Source organism: Remersonia thermophila, chromosome 5 (assembly GCF_042764415.1).
Source record: "Remersonia thermophila strain ATCC 22073 chromosome 5, whole genome shotgun sequence".
NCBI classification, from domain to species: domain Eukaryota; kingdom Fungi; phylum Ascomycota; class Sordariomycetes; order Sordariales; family Chaetomiaceae; genus Remersonia; species Remersonia thermophila.
Window position 1 is genome coordinate 2,792,182 of NC_092221.1, and position 23,958 is coordinate 2,816,139.

The window sequence follows — 23,958 nt, forward strand, 5'->3', positions numbered from 1 at the left end:
GTAGTGTTGTGTTGTGTACTACCGCGTATAGCTTCACGGTACCGCCCAGAAAAGAACACGGTCTGGGTTGAGGGAACCTTGATGGTCTGAAGGCGATAACTACTCCGTACCGGGGTCCGGATAATATCCCAAATGGGCGATGCGATCGGCATCATGAGGTGCGCGCTCGCTGTCAATCATCCAAGAGCTCTCTGGCTAGTTCTCCCGCGGCTAAGACCCCCCGTTTCCACCCCGGCGGTCCTTGTTCCGAATTGTAGCAGAGAAACCATCGGCGGATGACGCGTACATTGGAGATGCCCGCACGTAGGCGCCGGAGCCGCAGGAGCTTGAAAACGTTGCCTGTCCATATTGAGCGTCTTAAGGGCGGCTCACAGTATGATTTTGGGTCCTGTTGCGAGCTGTCCGCCGCTAGAATGGTTGCCCACGGCAGCGTTTGCTGCTGCTATTCTTGGAGCGTTGGTCCCTTTTGGCGCGGTCGGCAGCAAGCCAAGGAGCATGTTGCAAAGCCGAGGACCCCCACGACAACGGCTCGACGACGCGTCGTGGTTGTAGCGGGGTCTGAACGGATCCGGCGCGACCAACGTTGCGGGCCATGGGTGATGTGCGGATGAGGTGGAGAAGGGCGTCTTGTCGTTTATGCCGTGAAGCGATGCCGTGATGGCGAGGCGGGATCATCGGCTTGTCAGGGCGTCCGGCCCCCTCCCTCTGTCCGTTTGCCGCTGGCCGTGCGTGGTCCATCTGCACGTCAGCGCCACGAGCGTGCTGCAGCGCAGAGCCGCCATGCGGCAACCCGCCCATCCTGACAGCTTCTAGGCAGGGATCCACCCTTTGCAGCCGTGCGCAGAGCACGGAGGGCATTCCGAGCGGCCAAAGGGGGGGGGGAGGGGAAGGGTTGTTCTCGGTTCCTGGTCCATGTCGCCAGAGCCCTGGTCCTTGGCACGGATCTTGCTGCAGCGGGAGGGATGCAACAGTGTGTGGTTGTTGTTGATGTTGATGTTGATTTGTGTTTGCTGCTTTCCCCTGCGTGTACAAGTACCTACGTATAGGTACGTACGTACGTGTGCTTGTACACTACAAGCACGGTACGTACTATACTGTGTAGTAGCAGAAGCAGTGCGCGTCCGTTACGATTTGTCGTTATCGATGCATGCAACCAAGGCTGCCCTCCGAGCGTATGTCGGGTAGTTACCTACTGCGTAGGTAGCAAACTACCTATCTTACACGGCGCCACATGTATACGTAGTAACTACACTACTGCGGGAAGTATCTGTACCTGCCTGAGCCGCCCCAAAGTTCGGTTGTTTGCCCTCCACGAAAGGGAGAGGAACGGCCCGTCTCAACGCGGCTGAGAATCCGGGGAACGCGGCAGCTTTAAGCGCCCGCATTGAGGCGTCTTGCCGCTCTCTTAACGTCTTTTTTTTCTCTTCCTTTCTTTCCTTCCATCCGACAAGGCGTGTGTACACTCAACACTGTCGTGTAGCCTCCTGAGCGTTTCGTCCACCACCTGGAACCTCACCCGAAGCTAGCACCTCAAATCCCACATCCTGGGACGGGACTCATAGCATTCATACGGCTTCTCTCTTCAGTCTTGAGCACAAATTTGATCAACGACGACGACTTGGAAGAAATGAACCAAGCAACTAGTTAATGCACACTAACTATGTATTGTACAGCGCCAACAGCGACACATGGATGCAAGCATGGACCCTGGCCGATCAAGTTTCGAGAACAAAGCCGGATGCAGCACCGACGTGCTGCTGGTGCTGCTGGCCTGGGCCATCCCAAACAGGCGACTGCCCTGTCTTGGTGGCGTCTTGGTTCGGTTTCAGGAGCTTCCCACATTCGATGGCGTTTGGCCTGGACAGGTTAGCTCTAGGCGTCTGGCCAAAACCCGGACTGGGGCATAGCTGGCCGTAGCCTGGAGCGGGTGGTCAATGCAAGCGCCTGGGTGATCTCGGCACCGCTAGGTGCGGACGGCTCTGGTATAGCGTACGCTGCCAATCGTAAACCTTTGATTGCCTCATCCCTGACCTGTCAGGTGCTCACTCACCGAGGCTGCTTCATAAATCAAGTCGCAATGCAAACGGACCGGGGATGAGACTGAACTCCGCAGGAACCAAGCCCGCGAGAACTCCTCTCTCTATCCCCGGAATCAAACCATGCCACGGCCACCGATGCCACCTGCTTGCTCGTTTACAAGGCACCCGAGGGGGCTGCAGACGACAGCACGTCTGATGATCAAACCGACGACATACTGCGTACACTCAACATCAATACTCATTGTTCTTTGCAGAAACCCACGGCCCGGCCCGGCTCGCACGCCCATCCCCCTTCCCCCGTCTCGATGATCCTGTCTCCGATGAGAAACAGGATGACATGAAATTCTCCGCAACAGCGTAGTATCGACACAGAGACGCAGGATCCGCGGCGGCGATCGGCATGTGAGGCGTCGGTACTCACCACCATGCGTGTTTGATGCCCCAACCGTATTCGGTTAGCTAGTTCGCCATGAATGTGCCCGTTCATCATCATCGCCGACGGCCCCGACAGCCACGCTGAAACCGCAGGAACCAAGTAACTAGAACGCAGCGTGTCGTTTGGCCCAGGCACCCCCCGATGCCCCAGGCTGAAAACAAGACCCAGTCGCGAGGCTATCCCATTTTTGTGCTGACACGAAACCTTTCCTCCGCCTAACCGCCACAGAAACCATCCAAGAGGCAGGGAAGGCGCCCAGTCAGCCAACTCGTGCCCTGGCTGCTCGCCGAACGTTCGGCGACTTCGGCACCGAGCCCCCTGTCGCCGTTTCGACGCCAAGAAGGGGAAATTGGCCCTCACAGGCCTAGCGGCGGGCACCAAGCCGGCTCTTCTCCTTCACCCAACGGCCCCCCTCCCCCCCACGTGCGGACAATTATCCTCCTCCGTGCGCGCCACGAGGGGACAAGGCTGGGTAGCCTGGTAGGTACAAGTATAGTATAGTATGTAGACAGCAGAACCCTGAAAACACGCTACTCCACGGTCTTCTCCGAAGCGTAGCGCCTGTGATTTGCCCAGGGTCCCATTCCCATCCCACCCGCCTCCACCGAGCGTAGGGTGCCGCTCGGGGGAATGTCACCACGCCATCCATCCAGCCCAGGACAGCGCCTCCCACCCCGAAACTCGGCTACAGCTCATATCATTGATCCTGCAATACTTGTTTTTTTTTCTGGACTGCGAAGGGGGTAGTTACCTCGTAACCCACGGGAAGAAGGCGGTTGTGGAAACGAAGATGGCGAGCCTTGTCTGCTTTCTCGGAGAACGCCGAGGGGGCTTGACGATCGATGACTGGAAAGGACTAGCCAAAGGAACTCCAGAAATTGATAACACCTTCTACCGAGTGTGTATGATGTCCCCATTGCACTCACAAGACCAAAACTCGCAAGGCCTTCTTCACTTGTGCCCTTGAACGTCGTCATATGATCCGGGGGTACGTGGAGCGATTCTGTTACAACGACTATTATCCAGGGGAAAAAAAAAAATGAAACTGGACGGTGTGGAGTGGCGAATGGCCAAGAGTCTCGAGAAACCCGGATCGATACAAGAGACCGATTTCAAGCATGCTGAGCTCGGTATTATGCCCCTCCGCCCAGGATGATGAGCAGAGATCCACCTTGTTGAACGGCATAATGGGTTATCAGTCCAGTGTCCAACGAGCAGGTCAACATCAGAGTCTGCGGCACGTACACAAATCGTGCGAGCTGCTGATCGAATGGACGAATACCTAGATGTCATGTTCCGCTGTAGGACTTGCTGCAAACCAGGGCTTGTGCCGGCTGCTTCGATGAAGATTGGGTACGCTCGAGAGAGCCACTTCAGGGTCGGAAAGTCGCAAAAGAACTTTTGATTCCGGAGTGATATCTGTGATGTTTGTCTCCGTGCATTCCTAGCACGCACTCTCGTGACATTCCGGAGGAAAGCCCTCGGCTGTTCATCCATACTTTGTGATTCTCAACGGTTGGAAACCCTACGCCGGCTTAAGAATACGTGGTCGGCGAGAGAACAATCCAGATCACATTCGTAAACCCGCGAGGGTTCTGAGGTTGTGAGGTCGGTTGGTGTGCCTAAAACCCATCCAGGTCTTTTTTTTGTTCTCAACCATGTTGTTTCCTGCAACCTTTCGCCGTCCTGTGACGACATGGTCGCTCGAGGTGCTCATCACAACATCAGTGCCTGTCAATTCCGACCGCATCGCCACACGTCCCTTTTCTTGGATTCTCCGAAGGCAGACTGAGCTCTCGCCTTGATCACTGGCGTTCTCACTCCTTCTTCACCTTGGTGTCTCCACGTCTTGACGGTGGGACCAAAAGTGATCAAAGAAGAAGAATCAGAAGGAAGGGGAGGAGGAGGGGGAGGAGGGGAAAAGGAAGAAAGAGAAATGCTTGATTATTTCAAAACATCAAGGTACTTCCCGTGAATCAGATCGGACCGTGTAGGAGGGTATTTCTTCCATCGCCCCATTCACCTTGCGACCATGCCCTCTCTCTCATTCCTACTTGTTCGTAACATTCCTTCTTCCATGACAACGTCTAATTAGTCATTGTGAGTTGCTTTTGATTTGGTCCGATCTGCTCACAACAACCAGCTCTCAATCAATTGAATCATGTAGCATGCGTAATACCGCAATGTCAATGAAAAGCCCACGAGACAGTCAACACCCTCTCGCTCAGAGGCACCTCAGCTGTCAAGTTCAGAAGATGCCTACTTGATAGACCGCGTGATTGGGATAATTAAACATCCGCTGTTAAGCTCCAAGGTGCCATCCTCTCTAATACAAACCGCCTTAGAACATCCGTCAAGACCTGACATAATTACATGGCCATCCTCCTATTGTTCCGACGCCTCGCCCGGAGACGTGTTGATATGTCAGACGTATCCCTTGCGTTGCCTCATAGAGAGAGAGAGAGAGAGAGAGAGAGAGTCAACGGACGGTTCTTGGAGATTCGAGGCCATGACATGCCGCCAAATGCTTCTCAGTCACGCGCAATAACAACAAAAGCTAGATTCCCTCAGGGTGTCAAACATGTTTGACTTGGAACATGTCCAAGATGCGTGAGCATCTCTCTGATATGATCTTGGATTCGAAAAAGCAACCCCCGAGGTCCGTTGGACACAGCAATGCTGCCTTTATCGGTCGGTCCAGTCGACGATTGTATCGCCCCGGCGTTAAAAAGGCAGCCTTGGCCGTCATCGTCCCGTCGTTTTAATTTCGGCGGAAACTCCTACCGTTCTGGCATGTCTCTCGGCAAAGCCTACGTTCGACGAACCAAGGATGCGGTTTTTTGGACCTCGAGCCGGGCCACGCCCTTGATCAATACGACGTCATGCCATCCTGAGCTTCAAACTGCCACCGACGACGAACCTTTCTGACGCCTTTCGGCATTTTGGAACAGAGCAGGCATCTACAAAAGCAGCGGGGCCTGTTCCCTGGGAATTCTCATCGGGTCGTAGGCATGCTACTTCGTAGTCTCTACGGCATCATCACCAGGAACAAACCGTTGGTTTCCTAGCGCCATCGGGGAGGTGGTAGTCTGCCCGCCAAGCGATATTACCCCTGGGATATATTCCTGCGAAGGATCTCCGTGGTCCTTGTGTCGTTGCAGAACAGCGCAGGCGAGACGCTCGGGGATTGGACGCCGAAACAACCGAGCAAAGGAAAATGGGATGCTGACAGGAGACATTTCAAAACCTCCCAAGGGGACGAAAAGGGGGATGATGCAAAATTCGCGACACGTACATGGCTTTTAACGGCGTGGCGCTCTTTCTGGGAGAGAGTCGAGCTTTTCCATCCGCGTTTTTCACCAAGGCCTGATCCGGACGGAGACGGGCCCAACGTCGCTCATTCATCGCGCCTGCGAACCAAGCCCAGAGCATTCATTACGGGTCTCACCACACAAGTCCCGACGACGAGGACGACGACCACAGCGACAGCGACAACGGACCAGACCTACCCGGCCGACCTCTTTTCCTCTCGGCCCCTTGCGTTGCCCAGCCCAGCCCAGCACATCACACGGCACAGCACAGCACGGGACCCGTTCATCCAGCCTCCGCCGCCCAACATGACGTCCCTCGGCCACCTGAACCACACCGTTCCGGGCATCCAGTGCCCAGAGCCGCTCGGACCCATACCGTCGGAGGCCGAGATGATACCGGCCGCGATCCCCGCGGGCATCGACGTGGCTTGGTCCGAGGGGGGCCGCAAGGGGGCGCACTGGATGAAGCCGTGCTGCGCGCCGCACGAGGTGCACTGGGTCAACGGCTGCCTCGTGTGGTGCGAGCTGCCGCCGTTACGGGTCACGATGCTCAACGGGACGGACGAGGGCGGCCTGGCCGTCGCGAAGGCCTTTCTCGCCTGCGCCGATGACAACGGCCGGGCGTGGGACAACAGCGTCAGCGAGATGCGCTTCTCGTTCGGGCGGCAAAACGCGATGCAGCCGAGCGGCGCCGGCGCCGCGCGAGGGAGGAGGGTGCTTGGGGCTTGGGGATGGGGCATGGTGGGGCTGGCGGTGATGGGGATGTTGAAGTTGTGATGTGGTGATGCTGATGACGGCGATGGTTCGTTCGTCGTGGCCAGCGACGGGAGAGAATGTCTGAAGACGGACGGACGGACGGACAGACAGACAGGCAGGCAGACAGACAGACAGGCAGGCAGACAGAGAAAGAGGGAGAGAGAGAGACAGAGAGGAAGAGAGAGGGCCTCGTCGAACGGCGGGGCGGTGTTTATTGGGTCCCGTCGTAGGACCCCAAGGGAGCGTTGGAGCGAGCAAGCCCCAAACAAGGCGCGGTAAGGTAGGTAAGTACACGGTAACTACCGGGAGAGAGACCAGAGTGGCGGTGGCGGCGGCGGCGGTGGACGAGGTTCATAAAAAAAAAAAAAAGATGAATAACACGATGGAGGTGGACAAGGCCGATGTGGATTCGGGGTTCGTTGCATGTCGTGTCACGGGCGTCCACATCGCACAAAACCTGGAACATGCATCCCGCCATTGCATTAGCGGCCATCTGGCGTGGGACAACGAGACACCCCAAGGGGACAGCAAGACAAGCAGGAAACAAAAAGAAAAAGCAAAAAAAAAAAAAAAAAAAAAAAAAACAATGCAGCCCCACGAAACCGGTGGTGGCAACGGGAGTGGCTGCCAGATCGGTGGATGGAGTTGTCCAGTGTTTCCTTTCCCGTCCAGTGTTTCCCGTCCGGTATTTCCAGGTTCCCGTCCAGCGCTTTCCGCTCCGCTTTGCTCCGCCCTCATCTTCAGCTTGGTTGCCTCTTGCCCCGCAGAGGGACCTGCCGACGGGGGGCCTGCAGACCTCCACTGCAGCCCCGCATTTCGCGATGCAAGGACAGCCTCCAGCCCAGACGGTCCCGTCTTTCGTCTTGCCGTCTTCCATCTTCCCGTTTCCTACGTAGTAAGCAACCATGCTGGGTCTCGCTCAGCCCAGCCCAGGGCATTTCTCCAATTCTGGACCTTGTTCCGATGGAGAGAGAGAGTCAGGTTCCAGGTTCCAGGTCCCAGGTCCCAGGTCCCAGGATGGACTGTGTCTGTACGCAGTAACTCGGGTACACCAAACCACGCACGCAGCAGGCTCGCGGAGGGACCTCGGACAACCTAGCCAGGACCGCTTCCCCCGAGGCCAGATCCGCCGCGGTGGGTTTTGTTGTCCATGGCATCGGACGCCGTGCAGCACCCACCTGTCGATTCCGGGAAAGCCTGCAAAACACGACACCTCTCGGCTGTCGCGGGCAGCCTATCAGCGGCGGGACATGGCCAAGCTGCCCAGGTCGGGTCTTGGTCGCGCGTTCGCGGCCCGGCGACGCAGCCCGCGCGCCCGTGGATCAATAGGCCAGCCCCGGGGGCATGGAGCGAGCCCGAGACGGAGCGGTGGCTGGCACCTCTGGACGCGGAGCTCGCGTCCTTTCCCGGAGCGACCAAGTAAGCGCTTGTAGAAGCACCAACTCTCGATCCCGAGGCGGCATTTACTTAAGCCGGACGCACCCACGTCACCGCCGTGCATGCTCCCCTCCCGTCTCTCTGGCTCTGTCTGGTTCCCCCCCTTCCCCGTTTCGCCATGGACCAGAGAATGCGCAGCGGCTGATGGCTGCGGGGTGAGATTGACGAGACATTGATCACGCACCTTTCTGCCAACACGCCCCAAACGCCGACGGATCGCCCGCCCACCCTCCTTCTCTCCCGAATCAGCCGGTCCAGCCCTCCAAGACGAGCGAGGGGAGGCAGCTGACCCTCTCTACCTTGCTTACACAGGATACCGCTGCCGGCGCAGGCATTGAGCGTGTAACCCAACCGGGTGCCGCCGTCGCAGCCCGTACCGCGCCGCCTTTCTGCTCTTGGTCGCGGCCGGTCCTGACGTAGGTACCTGCACAGCAAGGCCTCGCGGAGCCGTGCGGGAGGTGGGTTCGCTGGCTGCGCGCTGCGGACACTGCAAAAAGCAGACCTAGGTCCGCCAGAGCAGGGAACCTGTCTGACCAAACCCAACAAAGTTGGACAACAACATCTCCACCACCCCCTTCGCTTGCGATCCGGTCCTGACGACAGCCTCCTTTCACGCACGCATTCCACCCTAGAGGACGGAACCTGCGGCAGCACCCTCAAAGGCCTGGTCTCGGGTTTGGAACCGTATGCGCGGCCGAGGACCACCGCCGCGCCGCTGTCGAACCTGCTCCCCTCTGAAAGCCCGCGAGATGGGCTGGGTCGTCAGAGCCCCCACCGCCAACGATTGCCCCATTGCCGACTTGCAAGAAATTTAGACAGACCATCATGTCCACGACGACGACCACCATCAGCTCCGACGCGCCGGAGAAACCGCCGTGGCCGTGGAGCGGGCGCGCACGACGCAGCAGCGAGAGCTCGGTGCTGTCGTTCCGGGAGCTGGTCACGGGGAGGAGGAGCTCCATGTCGGATGGCCCCGAGGTCCGGGTCGGGGTTCTTCGGAAGAGACCTCCGCCGGACGTCGTGGCCAAGGCTCGCCAGGCCGCCCTCGCAAAGGAAAGGGCCGATGTTGCTGTCAAGGTCGGCGACACCCCTCCTCCTCCTCCCGCTCCCGCCGCCGCTCCCGCCGCCGCGGCTCTTCCTCGCGTCAACACCAAGGCAGCCAAACTCGCCAAGGTGGCGGCGCCGGCGTCTTGTTCAGCTCCCGCGGAGCCGGATCACCCTGCTCAGAATCACCCCACGAGCAGCAGCAACGCCCAGCGAAGAAAATCCCATTCGCGGTAAGCAGCCTTCTCTTATTATCGTTTCGGCTATCCAATATTCCAATCGTCGTCCCGTGCTCTCCCTCAAAGCTGTGGGACGCTCGGCTCTTGCCGCACCGCCATTCGCTCGGGCAGCCTCAAGATCCGGGGGCTGCTGGCTCGGCGGTTGCGGTTGTGGTGGAGCGTTGAAGAAAAGGGTGGGCCAACCCCCCTGCCCCCCTGATCCCCTTGTCCTCCATCTTTTGTTCTTCCACCCCTTTTCGCTCCCCACGTATAGTACATACTGTGTCATGTTTGGCGCTCGTTGATCCTGGCCGGCACGGCATCGACGCGACGCTGGCGATGCCAGACGATCAAGTGATTCGCTGCCAACGGGCCAGAGTTTCATCCATTTTGGTGTTGTCGCCCTCTCCCCTCCCCCCAAGGACGGAAGAAAGAAACCCTTCTCGGGGATTGGGCATGCCCAGGCCCGGCACTTTCGAGATGCTGGAAACCGGACACCACTGTGCAATCTCCATGACCCCCTTCTGTGGCGTCATCACCGACCAGCCCGTCCAAAGCGGCTAAGTGCCTACCACCCTCTTTGGCCAACCAAGAATCCAGAAGCGCTCGGGGCTGCACCGCGTCTCGCGGCAGCTCGCATGTTGGATGTCTGGATGTGCATGCGGCTGCGTCAAAAATACTCCTCCTGAACAATGCGTCGCACCCAAGAAAAAAAAAAAACGCCTTGCATCGCGTTTCGGGTGCTTCAGGTGCAGGCTGCAGCTAGGCTCTGATGAGCCTGAGTCAACGCCGAGTAACGTTAGTAGTAACTAGCGTCGGACCCGGAGAAAAGAGAGCAAGCAGCCCGACAACCAAGTGAACCAACCTGGCCTGGCTGTCAAAAAGCGACGTTGTGGCCCCGAAGGAGATCGGCTTGTCATTTTAAAAGCGCCCGCCTGGCCCACCCTTCGGCATCGCTAACACCATCTTGGCTTTCTGCGACCCTCCCCTTTTCGGTTCGCTCCTTTTGTCTGCTGCTGCTTGTCTGTTGGATCGTTTGTCTTGGGAGGGAACCTGGACACCAAAAAAAGCCAGAGAGAGAGAGAGAGAGAGACAGAGTTACTGACAAGGCCATCCGTCGTCTCTACCAGCCCTCCGCCGGCCTTCTACAACAAAGTCAAACACCGGCACACGTTCTCGGCGTCAGCGGTGCTGCGGTGGTACACGATCCAGCAGGATGAGGCTCCGCCACTAAGACCACCCGCACCGCGTTCTAAAGCTACACCCTCCGGCCCGCCTGCGCCTGCGCCTGCACCTCCGTTTGTGCCTCCGCTTGCGCCTCGCGGTGCCTTGCAACCCCCTCGGCCGGCGCTGGACGGACCGCTTACCAGGCTTCCGACACCCGAACCCAAACCCGAACCCACCTCCCGAACGCGGCGGCCCGTCACCAAGATGCAGGCCGTTAGCAGCTTTCCTCCCGGACCCCCCGACCACGGCCCGGTCGGCCATGGCATGCCCGTGGGCGGCTACGCCGACGGGCCCGGACCGGGCATGCACCGCCACCCCGGAGGCTACAACACCCCCCGCCGCCTCTCGCACAGCAGCGTGAGCACCACGACGAGCAGCTACGTTTCCTACGGCGGCGACAGCTCCGACGCCCGGACGCGCTCCGCGTCCTTCAGCAGCAGCCAGACGAGCGTCGAGTTCTCGCCGACCAGCCCCGGGCACCGGCCCCTGTCGACGCCGGTGACGTGGCAGGCGGCCGCCGCGAGCCAGAGCTACCCGTGGTCGAGGCCGGCGCCCATCAAGCAGCGCCGCAAGGCGCCGCCGGGCGAGCTGTTCGCGGCGCTCCCGGACGAGGTGCTCGAGCTGATCCTCGAGAACCTGCGGACGCTCCACCTGCGGCCGGGGAGCACCAGCTGCGCGACGTGCTGGATGCGCGACTGCTGCTCGGCGGCGCTCGGCGCCCGCAGGCTCCTCAAGCACGCCCGCGAGGCCCTCTACCGGGACATCCAGGTGGTCGGCCACGAGGGCCCCGGCATGAAGAAGAGGACCAAGACGTCGTACGGGTCGAGGCTGGTGCTGCTGCGCCGGACGCTCCGCGCCAACCCGCACGTCGCCGCGCTCGTCCGCTCGCTCAAGCCGCCCGCCCGGCCGCGGTCGGTCGGCGAGGTGGCCTACAACGACCTGATCGCGTCGGTCGTCATGGCGTGCCCCAACCTGGAGCGCCTCGTGGGCTACTACCCGTCGTACGACCATTCGTTCCAGCGCCTGTTCCAGGCCCTGTCGACGCGCAGGAGCCTCAAGGAGATGAACTGGATCCTCGAGCCGTCGGCGGCCCAGCGGCAGCCGCGGACGCCCCTGTCCCCGGCGCACCGGGACCACCCCGGGGGCCCCGCCGAGCTGGAGCCGCACGAGGCCCAGCTGTTCCACGCCTTCCACGCGAGCTGGAAGCAGCTCACGACGCTCGTCGTCCACTGCCACCCGGGCGCCGGCCTCAGCCCGGCCAACCTGCTCGAGTGCACCATCCGGTCGCTGCCGTCGCTGCAGAACCTCTACCTGTCGCACGTGCCGCCGGCCAGCTTCGGCGACGCCAACCTCGCCTGCCTCCCGGCGCTCAAGAAGCTGTCGCTGTGCCGCTGCCCCGGCGTCACCGCGGCCGGGCTCTCGTCGCTGGCGACCCGGCGCGCCAGCGCCTCGATCGAGTCCCTGACCCTCCTCCACATGAACATCGAGTCCCTGCCGGCCATCGCCCGCATCTTTTCCTACCTTACCTGCCTGTCCTCCTTCACCCTCGTCCAGACGTACGCGCCCGAGATGCCCCCGGACGAGCTCATCATGCTCTTCCCCTACCTCGCCTCAGCGTCCTTGCGCAGGCTGCACTGGGACATCCCCTACCTCCCGCACGCCTCCACCCCGGCCGACGTCATCCTCGCCCGCAGCATCGCCGCCAACGGCTTCCCCTCGCTCCGCCACCTCTGCGCCCCCAACGACCCGGAGGGCATCTTCCAGGCCCTCTGCGCCCCGCTCGAGCGCGTCGAGCTCCCCATGGACCGCTTCCGCAAGGGCGGCGCCGAAAAGCACCCCGCCTCGTACGGAACCCGACCCTACAGCAGCGGCTCGGGCCGTCCCGGCTCCGCCGCCAGCGCCCCGAGCGTCCCTTGGATCAGCTCCGCGCTGGGTCACACGCGCAACAGCTCCAGCATCAGCTCCACCCGCACCGGCGGCGGGGGCAACGGAACCAGCGGCAACGGAACCAACGGCCCCGCCAGCCCGCTCTGCCCGCCCCCGCTCGAGGCCCTCCTGCCGCGCGAGAACAGCGACCTCCACCAGGCGCGCAGAGCCGCGCAAGCGCGCCTCGAGGCGGCCCAGCGCGTGCCGCGCTACTTTGTCAACGTGACGGACGAGCGCGGCGCCGTCGTCGAGAAGGTCGGCGTCGGCGCGTTCCTGGGCCAGGTCGAGTCGCCGATCCGGTACGTGCTGGCGCCGGACCGATCGGCGGGGGCGACGGACGAGAGCGGCGGGTTAGTGACGGTCGATGACATGCTTCGCGACGACGGCGGCGAGACGGTCGGGCTGATGGACGCGGACGGCGGCGGTGCCGGCGGTAAGGACGCCGGTGGGAAATCGTCGGGGTGGCGCGGGAGGAGCCGGTTCGGCAGCGCTAGCGGTGGGAGCTCGGGACGCGAAAGGAGCTGGAGCAGGAGCCGGAGCAGCATGGACGCCGCCACGCGAGATGTGGAGGGCGATGGCGAGGGGGGCGGCAAGGAGGGCAGGGGCAGGAGGGAAGGTTGCTGCGGACGGTGGAACACGTATAGCGGCAACGTGGTGGACAAGAAGGATCGCGAGAGGTGGTGGCATCAGGAGAGAGGGAGGTGGAGAGGCGTGGTGCTTTCGTGAGCATCATCATCACCACCACCACCACCACCACCACCACCACCACCACCAGCCTTGCCTCTCCTTTTCAGGGATGAGATGAGAGGGAGGAGGGACCGGGTGGAAGAACAAGAACGGAGGGTTGGGTCATGATTTTGATGATCTTAGATACCATTTTGTGCGTGTGTGCGGCACTGTACTCTTGTATATCTTGTAATGGTGTAGGGAGGCGAGGCATCGGGGCTTTTGGGAGGGGGGAGGGGGACGAATGGGGCATGTTTTGTTCTCTTCTGGGGGGGTGGAACTGTATACGTTTCCAACTTCTTGAGCCGGGTTAGAGCTGCATTCCAGGGATGGATGGATACGGAAACTCGCGAGTTAAAAGCAAGCCACAAGATCCGTTCAAGCTATCTTCTGGCATCTCGATGACAGTGCTCTTTCGCATCAAGACGTGTTGCATCCCCGAGGGGGTTGAGCGAGGAGCGGCGGTGGGGTTGGGGGCGCTCCGGGAGCTCCCGTCTATAGGGTCTAACTATAGGGTTAGGGTAACGAGTGAACCAACTAGTACTACTATAACCTGGTCGGAGTTCGGCGTGGGGCGCTTCGAAACTCCGACGTCATTTTGGTCGACGAGCTGCAACCCGCAATTTCTTTGCCAACAAAACTTGGCGTTGGCGACCTCCCGCTCCGGGAACAGGGCACGCGCTATACACGATAGCACGCAGTACAGACGCGGGTGATTTGGCTGCGTATACCCTGGTACGCTTACGAGATCCGCCTGGGCGGCAAACCAGCAAGACACCTTTCCCTTTGAACCGAGCAGCCGGCCGCTACAAGAGCAGCGAGCTTGTTGCCCTCCAACGCTGCCATGCGACGCTCGCTTGTCTCGTCCTCCGGCCGCACGGCCGCTGGCCTCTGCGCCGCATGCCGGAACGGCCTCTTCCGGGACCGGCGATGGCGCGTGCTCATGCCCGCGCCGGCGGCAGCAACAGCAACAGCAACAGCAGCAGCAGCAGCAGCGGTACCAGCACGCCGAGGCTTCCGGTCGCTCGCCCAGCAACAGCAGCAACAGAAACCCCGCGGTCTCGCTCCCAGCGCCAGGCTCGGTGCTCCTTACCCTCCTCGTGCGCGCTTCTCGTCGACCGACGCCTCCTCCGCCCCCTCCGCCTCGTCACCTTCCTCCGACATTCCCACCTACTACGCCCTCTTCCCCGAAACCCTTCCCGACGGCCCGCCCCCGCGCGGCAAGTTCCACATTGACGTGCGCGCCCTCCGCCGCGAGTTCCTCCGCCTCCAGGCCGCGTCGCATCCCGATTTCCACCACCACGCCGCCGACGCCTCCGCCGCCGTCGCCGACGCCTCCTCCTCTTCTGCAGCCGCCGAGCAAAACGACCCATCGTCCTCGCAATCCCGCAAGTCCGCGGCCCGCCTGCGCGCCGAGGAGCACTCGGCCCTCATCAACGCCGCCTACAAGACCCTCTCGTCCCCGCTGCTGCGGGCCCAGTACCTCCTTCGCGAGCTGTACGGGATCGACGTCGAGTCCGAGGGCCGCGACGGCGACGGCGACGGCGACGGGTCGCAGCTCCACCCCCTCGGAGGAGGAGGAGGGGGAGTAGGCGAAACGGGAGGGGTCGGGAAGGACATGGACCCGGCCGAGGCGCAGGAGCTGCTCTTCACGGTGCTCGAGGCGCGCGAGGCGATCGAGGAGGCCAAGACGGAAGAGGAGCTGCGGGAGGTGAGGGAGCTCAACGAGGCGCGGATCCGCGAGTCGGAGGCCAAGGTCGGCGAGGCGCTCGAGAGCGGGGACGTCAAGGAGGCGGTCGGGGAGGTGGTCCGGCTGCGGTACTGGTGGAACATTCGGGAGGGCATCGATCATTGGGAGGAGGGAAGGGGGGTCGTGCTGCATCACTGAGCTTGCCCGAGGCCGGTTTGTCGCGGCGGGCGTGGGGTTGGAGGTTGAAATGCGGACCTGCCTTACATGCCTGGTACTGCTGTAGATTGGGGGGTGATGGTGGTGGAGGAGGAGGAGGAGGAGGAGAAGCTGGTGGGAAGGTATATACACCTACGTCTCCATGCCTGCCTACCTAGCTCGATTCCTGGCGATGTAAGCGCAAGGTACCTTCACCTAAGCTAGCTAGACATGGTGTAAAGACTTGAGAGGTTCAACGGCGTCGGAGTCGGAGGGTCGATGAGGTTGTGGACAGCCTGGCGAACATGTAAAATAACAAAAGTCATGGAGCAGCCATGGTAAAAAGTCGTTTGTCTGGCCATGGTTTCACCATGGCTTAGGTGACCTGGAAAGATGAAAAAAAAAAAAAAAAAAGAAAGAAAAAGGCGGATGGAGAGAACGGGACCGTAACCTAGGTACCCTACATTGGTACGGTACTTAAGGAATGGCCATCTCTCGATTGCATGCATGTCGATGGATGGGGATTCGGTTTGCGGGCATGGGGCGGGATGGAAATATCGTACGATTCTTGCGTCGTTGACGGAAAAGGGATACTAGTAGGTAGCTGGTCTTCACACTGAGGTCCAGTGGTTCTGCTTCAAGGCCTCACCGTACTGTATTGTATAATTAATACTGTCCCTAACCCTCCGGCCAGTGAAGTGCCATGAAAGGCGTGTTCCCAACCCAACGGCGAGATAACTAACTTACGGCGGGTCCGGCGCCCGTCCCTCCCGCCCCGCACCTCACCAATCCATCCGGGCGGCTGGGCTCCACAACCCCGCCGAAACCCCACCAGCGGCTCCGACAGGCTGCAGCACAGCACAGATCACAGCAAGGGCAGGGCAGGCAGCTCTAGCTTCCATATCCATCCCGGGCAGCAGCGTTGACGGTCAGGGAAGACAAACAGGACGGAAGCTTCTGGGTTTCGTTCCTTCTGGCAAACAACATCTCGCACTGTTTTTTTTTCTTTTCTCTTTCCAACGCCAACATCAACGCCAACCGACAATTGCCTGAGAACGGCCCTTTGGGGAGACTCTCGGACCCAGCTCCCTTCAACAACAACGGTCACACAACCGACAGCTCGGCTCACGACCGCGAGATCAGCAGATCCTAGCCTTCTACCTAGCTACCCAACCGCCTAGCTACCCTAGCTACCTCGCTGCCCAGCTACCTACAGCCGCTCCGCCAACCGCCGTCTTCTTTCTTTCGCTACCGTTCCGTCCCTCGCCTTCAGCGCCCGGCCGCGGACATGGCATCCCCCGGCGTGGCCGCGGCCCTCGAGCAGGCCAAGGAGGCGTCCCAGGCCAGCGAGTACCGGTCCGTCCTCGCCAAGCTCCCGACCCTCTCGGCGCCCGACCGCATCGCGGCCGACCTCCAGGCCTGGGCCGACGCCGTGCTCGCCGGCAGCCTCGGCATCCTCGACACGCGCAACCTCCTCAACGAGCTCGTCGCCACCCTCGGCAACCTCGGCGACGACGCCGCGACCGTCGCCGTCGCCGAGCACGTCATCCGCGCCCTGCCGTCGGCGCCGCTCTCGTCGTCGCTCGTCGAGCAGGGCGTCGCCCTCCGCGAGCTGGCGGCCACGGCCCACGAGTCGCGCGAGGATTTCCTGCTCGCCGCCCGCCTGCTCGCCGAGATACCCCTCGACAGCTCCCAGCGCCGCGTCCCGGACGCCGACAAGGCGGCCCTGTGGGTGCGCATCGTGCGCGACTACCTCGAGGTCGACGACAGCACCGCGGCCGAGACGTACCTCAACAAGCTGCGCAACGTCATGCACGGCGTCGCCGACCCGGAGCTCCACCTCCACTTCCGCCTCTCGGCCGCCCGCGTCCAGGACTCGAACCGCCAGTTCCTCCAGGCCGCCAAGTCGTACCACGACATCAGCTTCTCCCCCGCCGTCGCCGAGGAGGACCGCCTGCACACCCTCGCCATGGCCGTCAAGTGCGCCGTCCTCGCCCCCGCGGGCCCCCAGCGCAGCCGCGCCCTCGGCCGCCTCTACAAGGACGAGCGCACCGCCGAGCTCGCCGACGAGCACGCCATGCTCGAAAAGATGTACTTTGACCGCCTGCTGACCCCCGGCGAGGTGGACAAGTTCGCCCAGGGCCTGGCCCCGCACCAGCTCGCCACCACCGCCGACGGGTCCACCGTCCTCGCCCGCGCCGTTGTCGAGCACAACCTCCGCGCCGCCAGCCGCATCTACGCCAACATCGGCTTCGACGAGCTCGGCAAGCTGCTCGGCCTCGACGGCGACAAGGCCGAGGAGACCACGGCCAGGATGATCGAGCAGGGCCGGCTGGCCGGTTCGATCGATCAGATTGAGCGCGTCATTTACTTTGATGCCAGCGGGGACGCGGCGGGTTCGGGTGGTTCTGGCGGCGGCGGCGGCGGCGGTGGTGGTGCAGGAGGAGGAGGAGGAGCAACAGCAGCAGGAGGAGGAGGAGTAGGAGCAGGAGGAGCAGGAGGAGGGGCAGGAGGTGGTGGTGCTGGTGGAAGCGGGGAAAAGGATGGGAGCGGCGGCAGCGGTCATGCCGCCGTATCGGGGAGCAAGGAGATGCGGCGTTGGGACGCCAACGTGCAGGCCGTGGCCGAGGATGTGGAGAGGCTTACGGATGCGCTGCAGGCCGAATTTCCCGACTTTGTGGCCGCCGCTCTGGTGGCATGATGGGCGAGAAGCGAACAGCTTGGCCTTGGCCTCGGTCTTGGGAAGATATGCATGGGAGGAAGGGGGGAACAGGAACGGGAATGGCCTTTACACGATGATGGTCAAGAGTCGATATATTAGACGCTGTTTATGAACCAAGCAAACACGAAGCATGGGACTGAATGAATCACCCGCAACACCCCAACACGCCCATGCCCACCAAAGTCCACCTTTTCCTTAATAATTATTCAACCGGTTTCCCCCCTCGCCGATGCGCGCCCCAACGCCAAACACCCTTTTTTTTTTTTTTCGCCCGTCCCGTCCGTATGCCGAGTGCCCCATCTTCTTTGTCCACGGCCGCTGGGTCCATTATTCCAAGTCGACATACCTCACCACCACGTACCCCTTATCGATGGCCCTCGGATCCTCCCCCTCCTCGTCCCACCGCTTGTCGTCGTCCTTGAACAGCCTCCTCCTCTTTTGCTGCGGCCGCTGCGGCTCCAGCCCCCGCTGCCGGGCCAGCAGGCTCACGAGCGCGATGCCCACCTTGTTCCCGATCAGGTCGTAGCCCGCGGGGGTGAAGTGGACGTGGTCGTCCCAGAACCGGCGGCGGTCCGCCTCGGGCATGGAGAAGTAGGTGACGTGGCGGTGGAGGTCGTAGACGTGGAACCCCTCGCGCCGGTAGCCCCGGATGAGCGCGTTGAGGCGGTTGCGCTCGGCGTCCACCTCGTCGCGGAGCTTGCCGTGCAGGCCGGCCTCGGGGACCGTCAGGGCGAGCACCTTGCAGCCGCGCGACAGGGGGACGTCCCAGACCTTCTTGAGGGCGTCGAAGATGTCGGCGGGGGAGAAGCCCCGGGAGATGTCGCTGGGGGGGAGGAGCTCCGCGTTAGGATGGGAGACCGAGGAGGGAAAAAAGAAACATGGCCGGGGGGGGAGGAGACGTACTTTGTTCCGCCGAGCACGATGGCCCAGTCATAGGGGTTTGTGTCGTCCTTGTTGTTGTCCTCCTCATCTGGGTCTGAGGCTGACGCATCGGATGGCTGTTTGCGGCCGGATTCGTTGGCGCGCTTGGTTCCGGAGGTGCCGTTGACTCCGTTGGCTCCGTTGGCTCCGTTGGCTCTCTTGACTCCGTTCGTGCCGTGGCTGCGGACGGCTTGGGCGTTTGCGTTTGGTGTTGTTCCCGTCGTCGTCGTCGTCGTCGTCGTCGTCGCTGTTGCTGTCGGCCGTGGCGGCGTCTTCGCCTTGGGTTCAGGAACTGCGCATCCACAGATACACACACACACATACACACACGTTAGCTTGCATTCTCCTCCCCCAGCTTCCTCGCATCGCATGCTACCAGCACCATGGACGGAAAAGAACTCTATACGCCCGGCGCGGATCGACAAAGGGAAGAAGACAGAGACGGCCAACGGCCCCTACGCGACAGACGGAGAGGGGTGATTCATGGACGGGTTCGGAGAAAGCTACCCACACTGCTTCAACATCCTCCCGCGAAACCCCAACCGGACCGTGTCCCCAGGCACGCCGTCCTCCACCGTCGACACGTCCAGGTCGGGAAACGCCATGGTCAGCATCTGCTCCAGCTTCTCGCTGTAGGGGTGGTACACGGCGCCCCAGCCCGAGTAGCCGGCCGTCAGCGAGTCGCCGAAGCAGAGGATGCGGAGCCTGCGTCGCGGGGGTGCGGCGGCGGCGGCGGCGGCGGCCATGGCGGCGGGCGGTGAGGGTACGGGTGTTGCTTCGTCTGGCAAAGGGTCTAGTAGAGGCACGACGACGGCGATGGCCTGGACGGTTCGGGAGACGGGGAGCCAAGATTCAAAGCAGCAAAAAGTCTCGCCGGCGAGGAGAGCCTGTCGTGTCGATCAAAAGCCAACCCGCCAGCAATAACGTTGCGGTGTTGCAGCCCAGCGAGGTTCACGGGGACGAGAACGGGAACGGGAACGTGTGACGGAACGACGAATGACCAGCCATGCCCGCCCACGGGAATGGCGGGGAATCGGTGGAGCGGAGTGGAGGGGTCAGCCTGGCCAGGCGGACCCACCCACTGGGCTGGCCTGTGGGGATGATGACACTCCTCATGGAGCTCTCAGCCTTGTCCAACAGGCGGCCGGGGGAGGGGGAGGGTTAGGGGTAAGCTGGGTGACTTTTGCTGGTATGAACCGTGGTCTTACACGGGTACCTAGGTAACGAACGTTAGTACTTCGTCCGGACGATACGTGTACTCTACAACAACGGCGACCTCATTCCCAGGTCCTTTTTCACTCTCCATGGTGGGATGCTAGCGAACAATTTTTTTTGTTATCGTTCTGCGCCCGACGATGCATTTCGAGACTCGTCATGGAGGTGTATCATCTCTGTTGGCAAGAAAAGCGGTAGTTACCTACTGCGTAAGTAGACTGCAGGGACGAGGTGACGGGACGGTCGCTTGACCCTGGGACGCACGAGTCAGGAGGTACCTTTTCGGTCTTGACATGCTATGTGTCGGCGTCGTCGTCGTCGAAATCGCCAGATGCGCCCTCCCGCTTCCGTGATGTCTCAAAGTGTCAAAAATGTTGTCTCGTCTGGCTCGACAAGAGGTCAAACGCCGGCATCGCCAAGTCGAATCGGAGCCAAGGCCAGGGGGGGGGGTCGCCGGGGGGTTTGGTTCCCAACAAGCAAGCTCCCGCCGCCGCGTCGCGGAGGCCGATTTTCCCTCCAATGGAACCGACACACAGCTAGTTAGTTACCTTAGCGTACTGCGTACTTGGCCCGGGGCTGCAGGCTTAGGCCGCCGGCACGAACAAGAGCTCCACACGTCCCATGAACGAGCCACTGTACCTCCGTACATGCAAATGCAAACGCGTTTCGTTGATGCCGGTGAAGCTGGTTGTCTGGTTGCGACACCGTCTCCTCCTCCCAAGCCCAAGTCGTGATCAGCGAGAGCCGTGCCGTAGCGCATATCGCGTGGACGGCTCGCCGTGACGTGAATCGAAGCCCTCCCGCACCACTCTCGGCACGGGCAGCCATGGCCAACAAGGTGTTCACGGCGGACGAAGGTATCACGGTTCGCCTCCCCCCTGGAGAGACCAAGGGGCCCGTGGGCTAACTTTTGGCTTGCAGTCGCGCGGCACACCTCGGCAGACAGCTGCTGGGTCGTCCTGCACGGCCACGTCTACGACGTGACCGACTTCCTCCCCCACCACCCGGGCGGCTCCAAGATCATCCTCCAGCTCGCCGGCCGCGACGCCACCGCCGAGTTCGACCCCATCCACCCGCCCGGCACGCTGGAGGAGCACCTCAAGCCCGAGGCCAAGCTGGGCGCGGTCGACCCAGAGAGCCTCAAGAAGCTCCGGGCCCCTCCGCCTCGTCGAGGCCAGGCCGCCGCCGCCCAGGAGCCGGAGGAGCACCGCCCGCCGGCCCCTCCCCTCGACGCCCTGCTCAACCTCGACGACGTCGAGGCCGCCGCCAAGACGCAAATCTCCAAAAAGTGCTGGGCCTACTACTACTCGGCCGCCGACGACCTCTGCTCCAAATCCCTCAACAGCCTCGCGTACCGCCAGATCCTCCTGCGCCCGCGCGTCTTCGTCGACGTCACCCGCGGCTTCTCCACCGAGGCCTCCATCCTCGGGGGGCGCTACCGCCTGCCGACGCCGCTCTACGTCAGCCCCGCCGCCATGGCCCGCCTCGCCCACCCGGACGGCGAGGCCGGCATCCAGCGCGGCGTCGCCCGCTTTGGCGCCCTGCAGATCGTCTCGCACAACGCGAGCATGACGCCCGAGCAGGTCGCCGCCGCCGCGCCGGACGGCCAGATCCTCGGGTGGCAGCTCTACGTCCAGACGGACCGCGCCAAGAGCGAGCGCATGCTGCGCCGCATCAACGCCCTGCGCGACAGGTACAAGTTTATCGTGCTCACCCTCGACGCGCCCGTGCCGAGCAAGCGCGAGCACGACGAGCGCGCGGGCATCGAGGCCCGGCTCGCCTGGCAGCCCGAGCCGAAGCCCGAGCCGAAGCCCGAGCCGGGGCCGGAGCCGGCCCGAGCGTCTCCCCCCGCTTCCTCCAAGAAGCCCGACCCCAACGCGGGCGTGGGCAAGCAGCTCTTCGCGGGCACCGCCGCCGACCTGACCTGGACCTCGACCCTGCCGTGGCTGGCGCGGCACACGGACCTGCCCGTCGTGCTCAAGGGCGTGCAGACGCACGAGGACGCCTTCCTCGCCGCGCGCTGCGCCCGCGCCCGCCCGGACTGGAACCTCGCCGGCGTCATCCTGTCCAACCACGGCGGCCGCTCGCTCGACACGGCCCCGCCCGCGATCCACACGCTGCTCGAGATCCGCAAGTACTGCCCCGAGGTGCTCGACGCCATCGACGTGTGGGTCGACGGCGGCGTGCGAAGGGGCACCGACGTGGTCAAGGCGCTGTGCCTCGGGGCCAAGGCGGTGGGCGTGGGCCGGGCGGCGCTTTGGGGGCTGGGGGCGGGAGGTGAAAAGGGCGTCGAGAGGGTATTTGAAAGTGAGTTTTTTTTTTTTTTTTTCCTTCCTTTTCTTTCCTTGTTGTCCCGCTTTTTTCCTTTCTTTTTTTTCTTTTTTCCTTTTTTCTTCCTTTTTTCTCTTTTTTTTTTTCTTCTTTTTCTTCTTTTTTTTTCTTCTTTTTTTTTCTTCTTTTTTTTCTTCTTTTTTTTCTTCCTTTTTTTACCCTCCTTGGGTTGCCCTGTCCCTTCTTGGTTGCACGGGTTGAGCCATAAAAACAATGGTTTGTTGTTACAAAGTTCGATGCTGACGCTCTCTGCTCTCTACTCCAACAAAAACAAAAGTCCTGCAAAGCGAGATCGAAACGTGCATGAAGATGCTCGGGGCGACGAGCTTGTCAGAGCTAGGACCACGATTTGTGAGTTCTTCTCCCTTCTCCCTTCTCTCCCCCTCTCTCAAGCCAGCCTGGCTAACTCGGCACTCGTCAGGTCAACACGCGGGTGGTGGAACGCGACATCTTTGATGGCGACGCCGGCCTGGACCGGTCCGGGCTGTGGGAGCCACCCTCCAAGCCCAAGCTGTGAGAGGAAACCGGGCGTCCTTCTAGAGAATCATCTTTTTGGATACAGAGAAAGAGACGCCGTGATGGGTGGTCCGTTTCCGCCAAAGCAGGGCGCCGGGGAGTAAACCTTGCTTATTGAAAGGCCTGGAGTCAAGGGTAGATGGAGCATGAGATTCGAGAGGGTGGAACGGTCCAAGGAGACGGGAACGGGGGATAGGTTGTTGAGTAGCTGATGACTATGGTACACTTCCATCACTGAAGTGTGATAAAACGCATTCTACAAGCCAGGCAGCGTGAATGATGTATACGGCAGGGGAGGGTGGAGAGGGGGAGGGGGGGTCCAGGTCCTGGCCGATGCTACATCATGATTCATGTCTCTGAGTGCTCTTCACACCACTCCCCCCCTTTTCCCCGAGTCAATGGCAAGTCTTGCATATCGCACATGAGCCGTGAGCGTCCCCGGGGTTGAGCAGCCTCTCGAACCTCTTTTGTCATTGGGAATGGCTTCATGCTGGATCCAGGGACTAGGAGGCTACCGCGCACTTACACAGAGGAGGAGGACTAAATATAGCATCTTCTCTACAATACACCTGGGCGGTTCGGGTAGGTGGTATCGAGACATTCAACCCAAGCGGCTGGCATCCGAAAGGTCGACGACCACCCGACCGCATTGGACTACGGGAGACGGGACCCAGGGCGGCACAGCGCTCCGAAACTTGAGTTGGTCCCAGGACAGGCAAGAGAGCGGCGAAACGCCATGTCTCTCTGGTCTCGATCCCGAGCCCTCGATTCCGAGCCTTGTTTCTGTGTGCCTTGAGGGGGTTGTTGGCATCAGAAGTTTCCTGATGCCCCTCTTGGGCACATTCTACCACTCCGGGGGGGACCAACCAGCCAGGGCCTGCCTGCTATGCAGCGTACTGCGTATGTACATACCGATCCCGAAGCTGATCCCGCCTGCAATCACGCTTACCGTAGTAGTGTAGCACCCTAGGCCTGGGCTGTGGACCTCGTTGGGCGAGTTAGTGTGCAGCGAGAGACGTAACCCTGTTGATGCAAGTCGTGTGTGGGCTGATTTTGCTCCGATGGCTGGGTCTGCTGTGGTCCTGCTCGTGCCTGGTTGTGTGCTAGGTTGAGACGCCGCCTCCTGCGTCGGAACCTCTCTCCGACGAAGCTTGCAGGCCTCTCTTCTCCTCCCGTTCTTTGTCAATCTCAAACCCCGGGATGCGACGATGATGGAAGAATGGAATGGTGAGATTGCGCATCAAGATG

The 23,958-nt window shown here is 61.5% G+C and overlaps 6 protein-coding genes across 6 annotated transcripts; 4 read left to right on the plus strand and 2 right to left on the minus strand.

Moving 5' to 3' along the window:
* Positions 1-5,980: 5,980 nt before the first annotated feature.
* On the minus strand, positions 5,981-6,526 carry VTJ83DRAFT_5993 (uncharacterized protein; the record flags this gene model as incomplete). Its single annotated transcript, XM_071012654.1, has 1 exon — positions 5,981-6,526. One exon carries the CDS (start codon positions 6,524-6,526, stop codon positions 5,981-5,983), a length of 546 nt encoding a protein of 181 aa, XP_070865368.1.
* Positions 6,527-8,804: 2,278 nt separating this feature from the next.
* Positions 8,805-13,120, plus strand: VTJ83DRAFT_5994 (uncharacterized protein; the record flags this gene model as incomplete). The annotated part of the gene is made up of 2 exons (XM_071012655.1): positions 8,805-9,256; positions 10,372-13,120. 2 exons carry the CDS (start codon positions 8,805-8,807, stop codon positions 13,118-13,120), a joined length of 3,201 nt encoding a protein of 1,066 aa, XP_070865369.1.
* An 844-nt stretch (positions 13,121-13,964) lies between these two features.
* Positions 13,965-15,008, plus strand: VTJ83DRAFT_5995 (uncharacterized protein; the record flags this gene model as incomplete). The annotated part of the gene is made up of 1 exon (XM_071012656.1): positions 13,965-15,008. The coding sequence occupies one exon, from the start codon at positions 13,965-13,967 to the stop codon at positions 15,006-15,008; it is 1,044 nt and encodes a 347-aa protein (XP_070865370.1).
* Positions 15,009-16,293: 1,285 nt separating this feature from the next.
* Positions 16,294-17,706, plus strand: VTJ83DRAFT_5996 (uncharacterized protein; the record flags this gene model as incomplete). The annotated part of the gene is made up of 1 exon (XM_071012657.1): positions 16,294-17,706. The coding sequence occupies one exon, from the start codon at positions 16,294-16,296 to the stop codon at positions 17,704-17,706; it is 1,413 nt and encodes a 470-aa protein (XP_070865371.1).
* A 348-nt stretch (positions 17,707-18,054) lies between these two features.
* Positions 18,055-19,394, minus strand: VTJ83DRAFT_5997 (uncharacterized protein; the record flags this gene model as incomplete). Its single annotated transcript, XM_071012658.1, has 3 exons — positions 18,055-18,550; positions 18,631-18,940; positions 19,160-19,394. 3 exons carry the CDS (start codon positions 19,392-19,394, stop codon positions 18,055-18,057), a joined length of 1,041 nt encoding a protein of 346 aa, XP_070865372.1.
* A 1,295-nt stretch (positions 19,395-20,689) lies between these two features.
* VTJ83DRAFT_5998 (uncharacterized protein) lies at positions 20,690-22,711 on the plus strand (the record flags this gene model as incomplete). The annotated part of the gene is made up of 4 exons (XM_071012659.1): positions 20,690-20,720; positions 20,785-22,170; positions 22,472-22,545; positions 22,616-22,711. 4 exons carry the CDS (start codon positions 20,690-20,692, stop codon positions 22,709-22,711), a joined length of 1,587 nt encoding a protein of 528 aa, XP_070865373.1.
* Between the last annotated feature and the right edge of the window lie 1,247 nt (positions 22,712-23,958).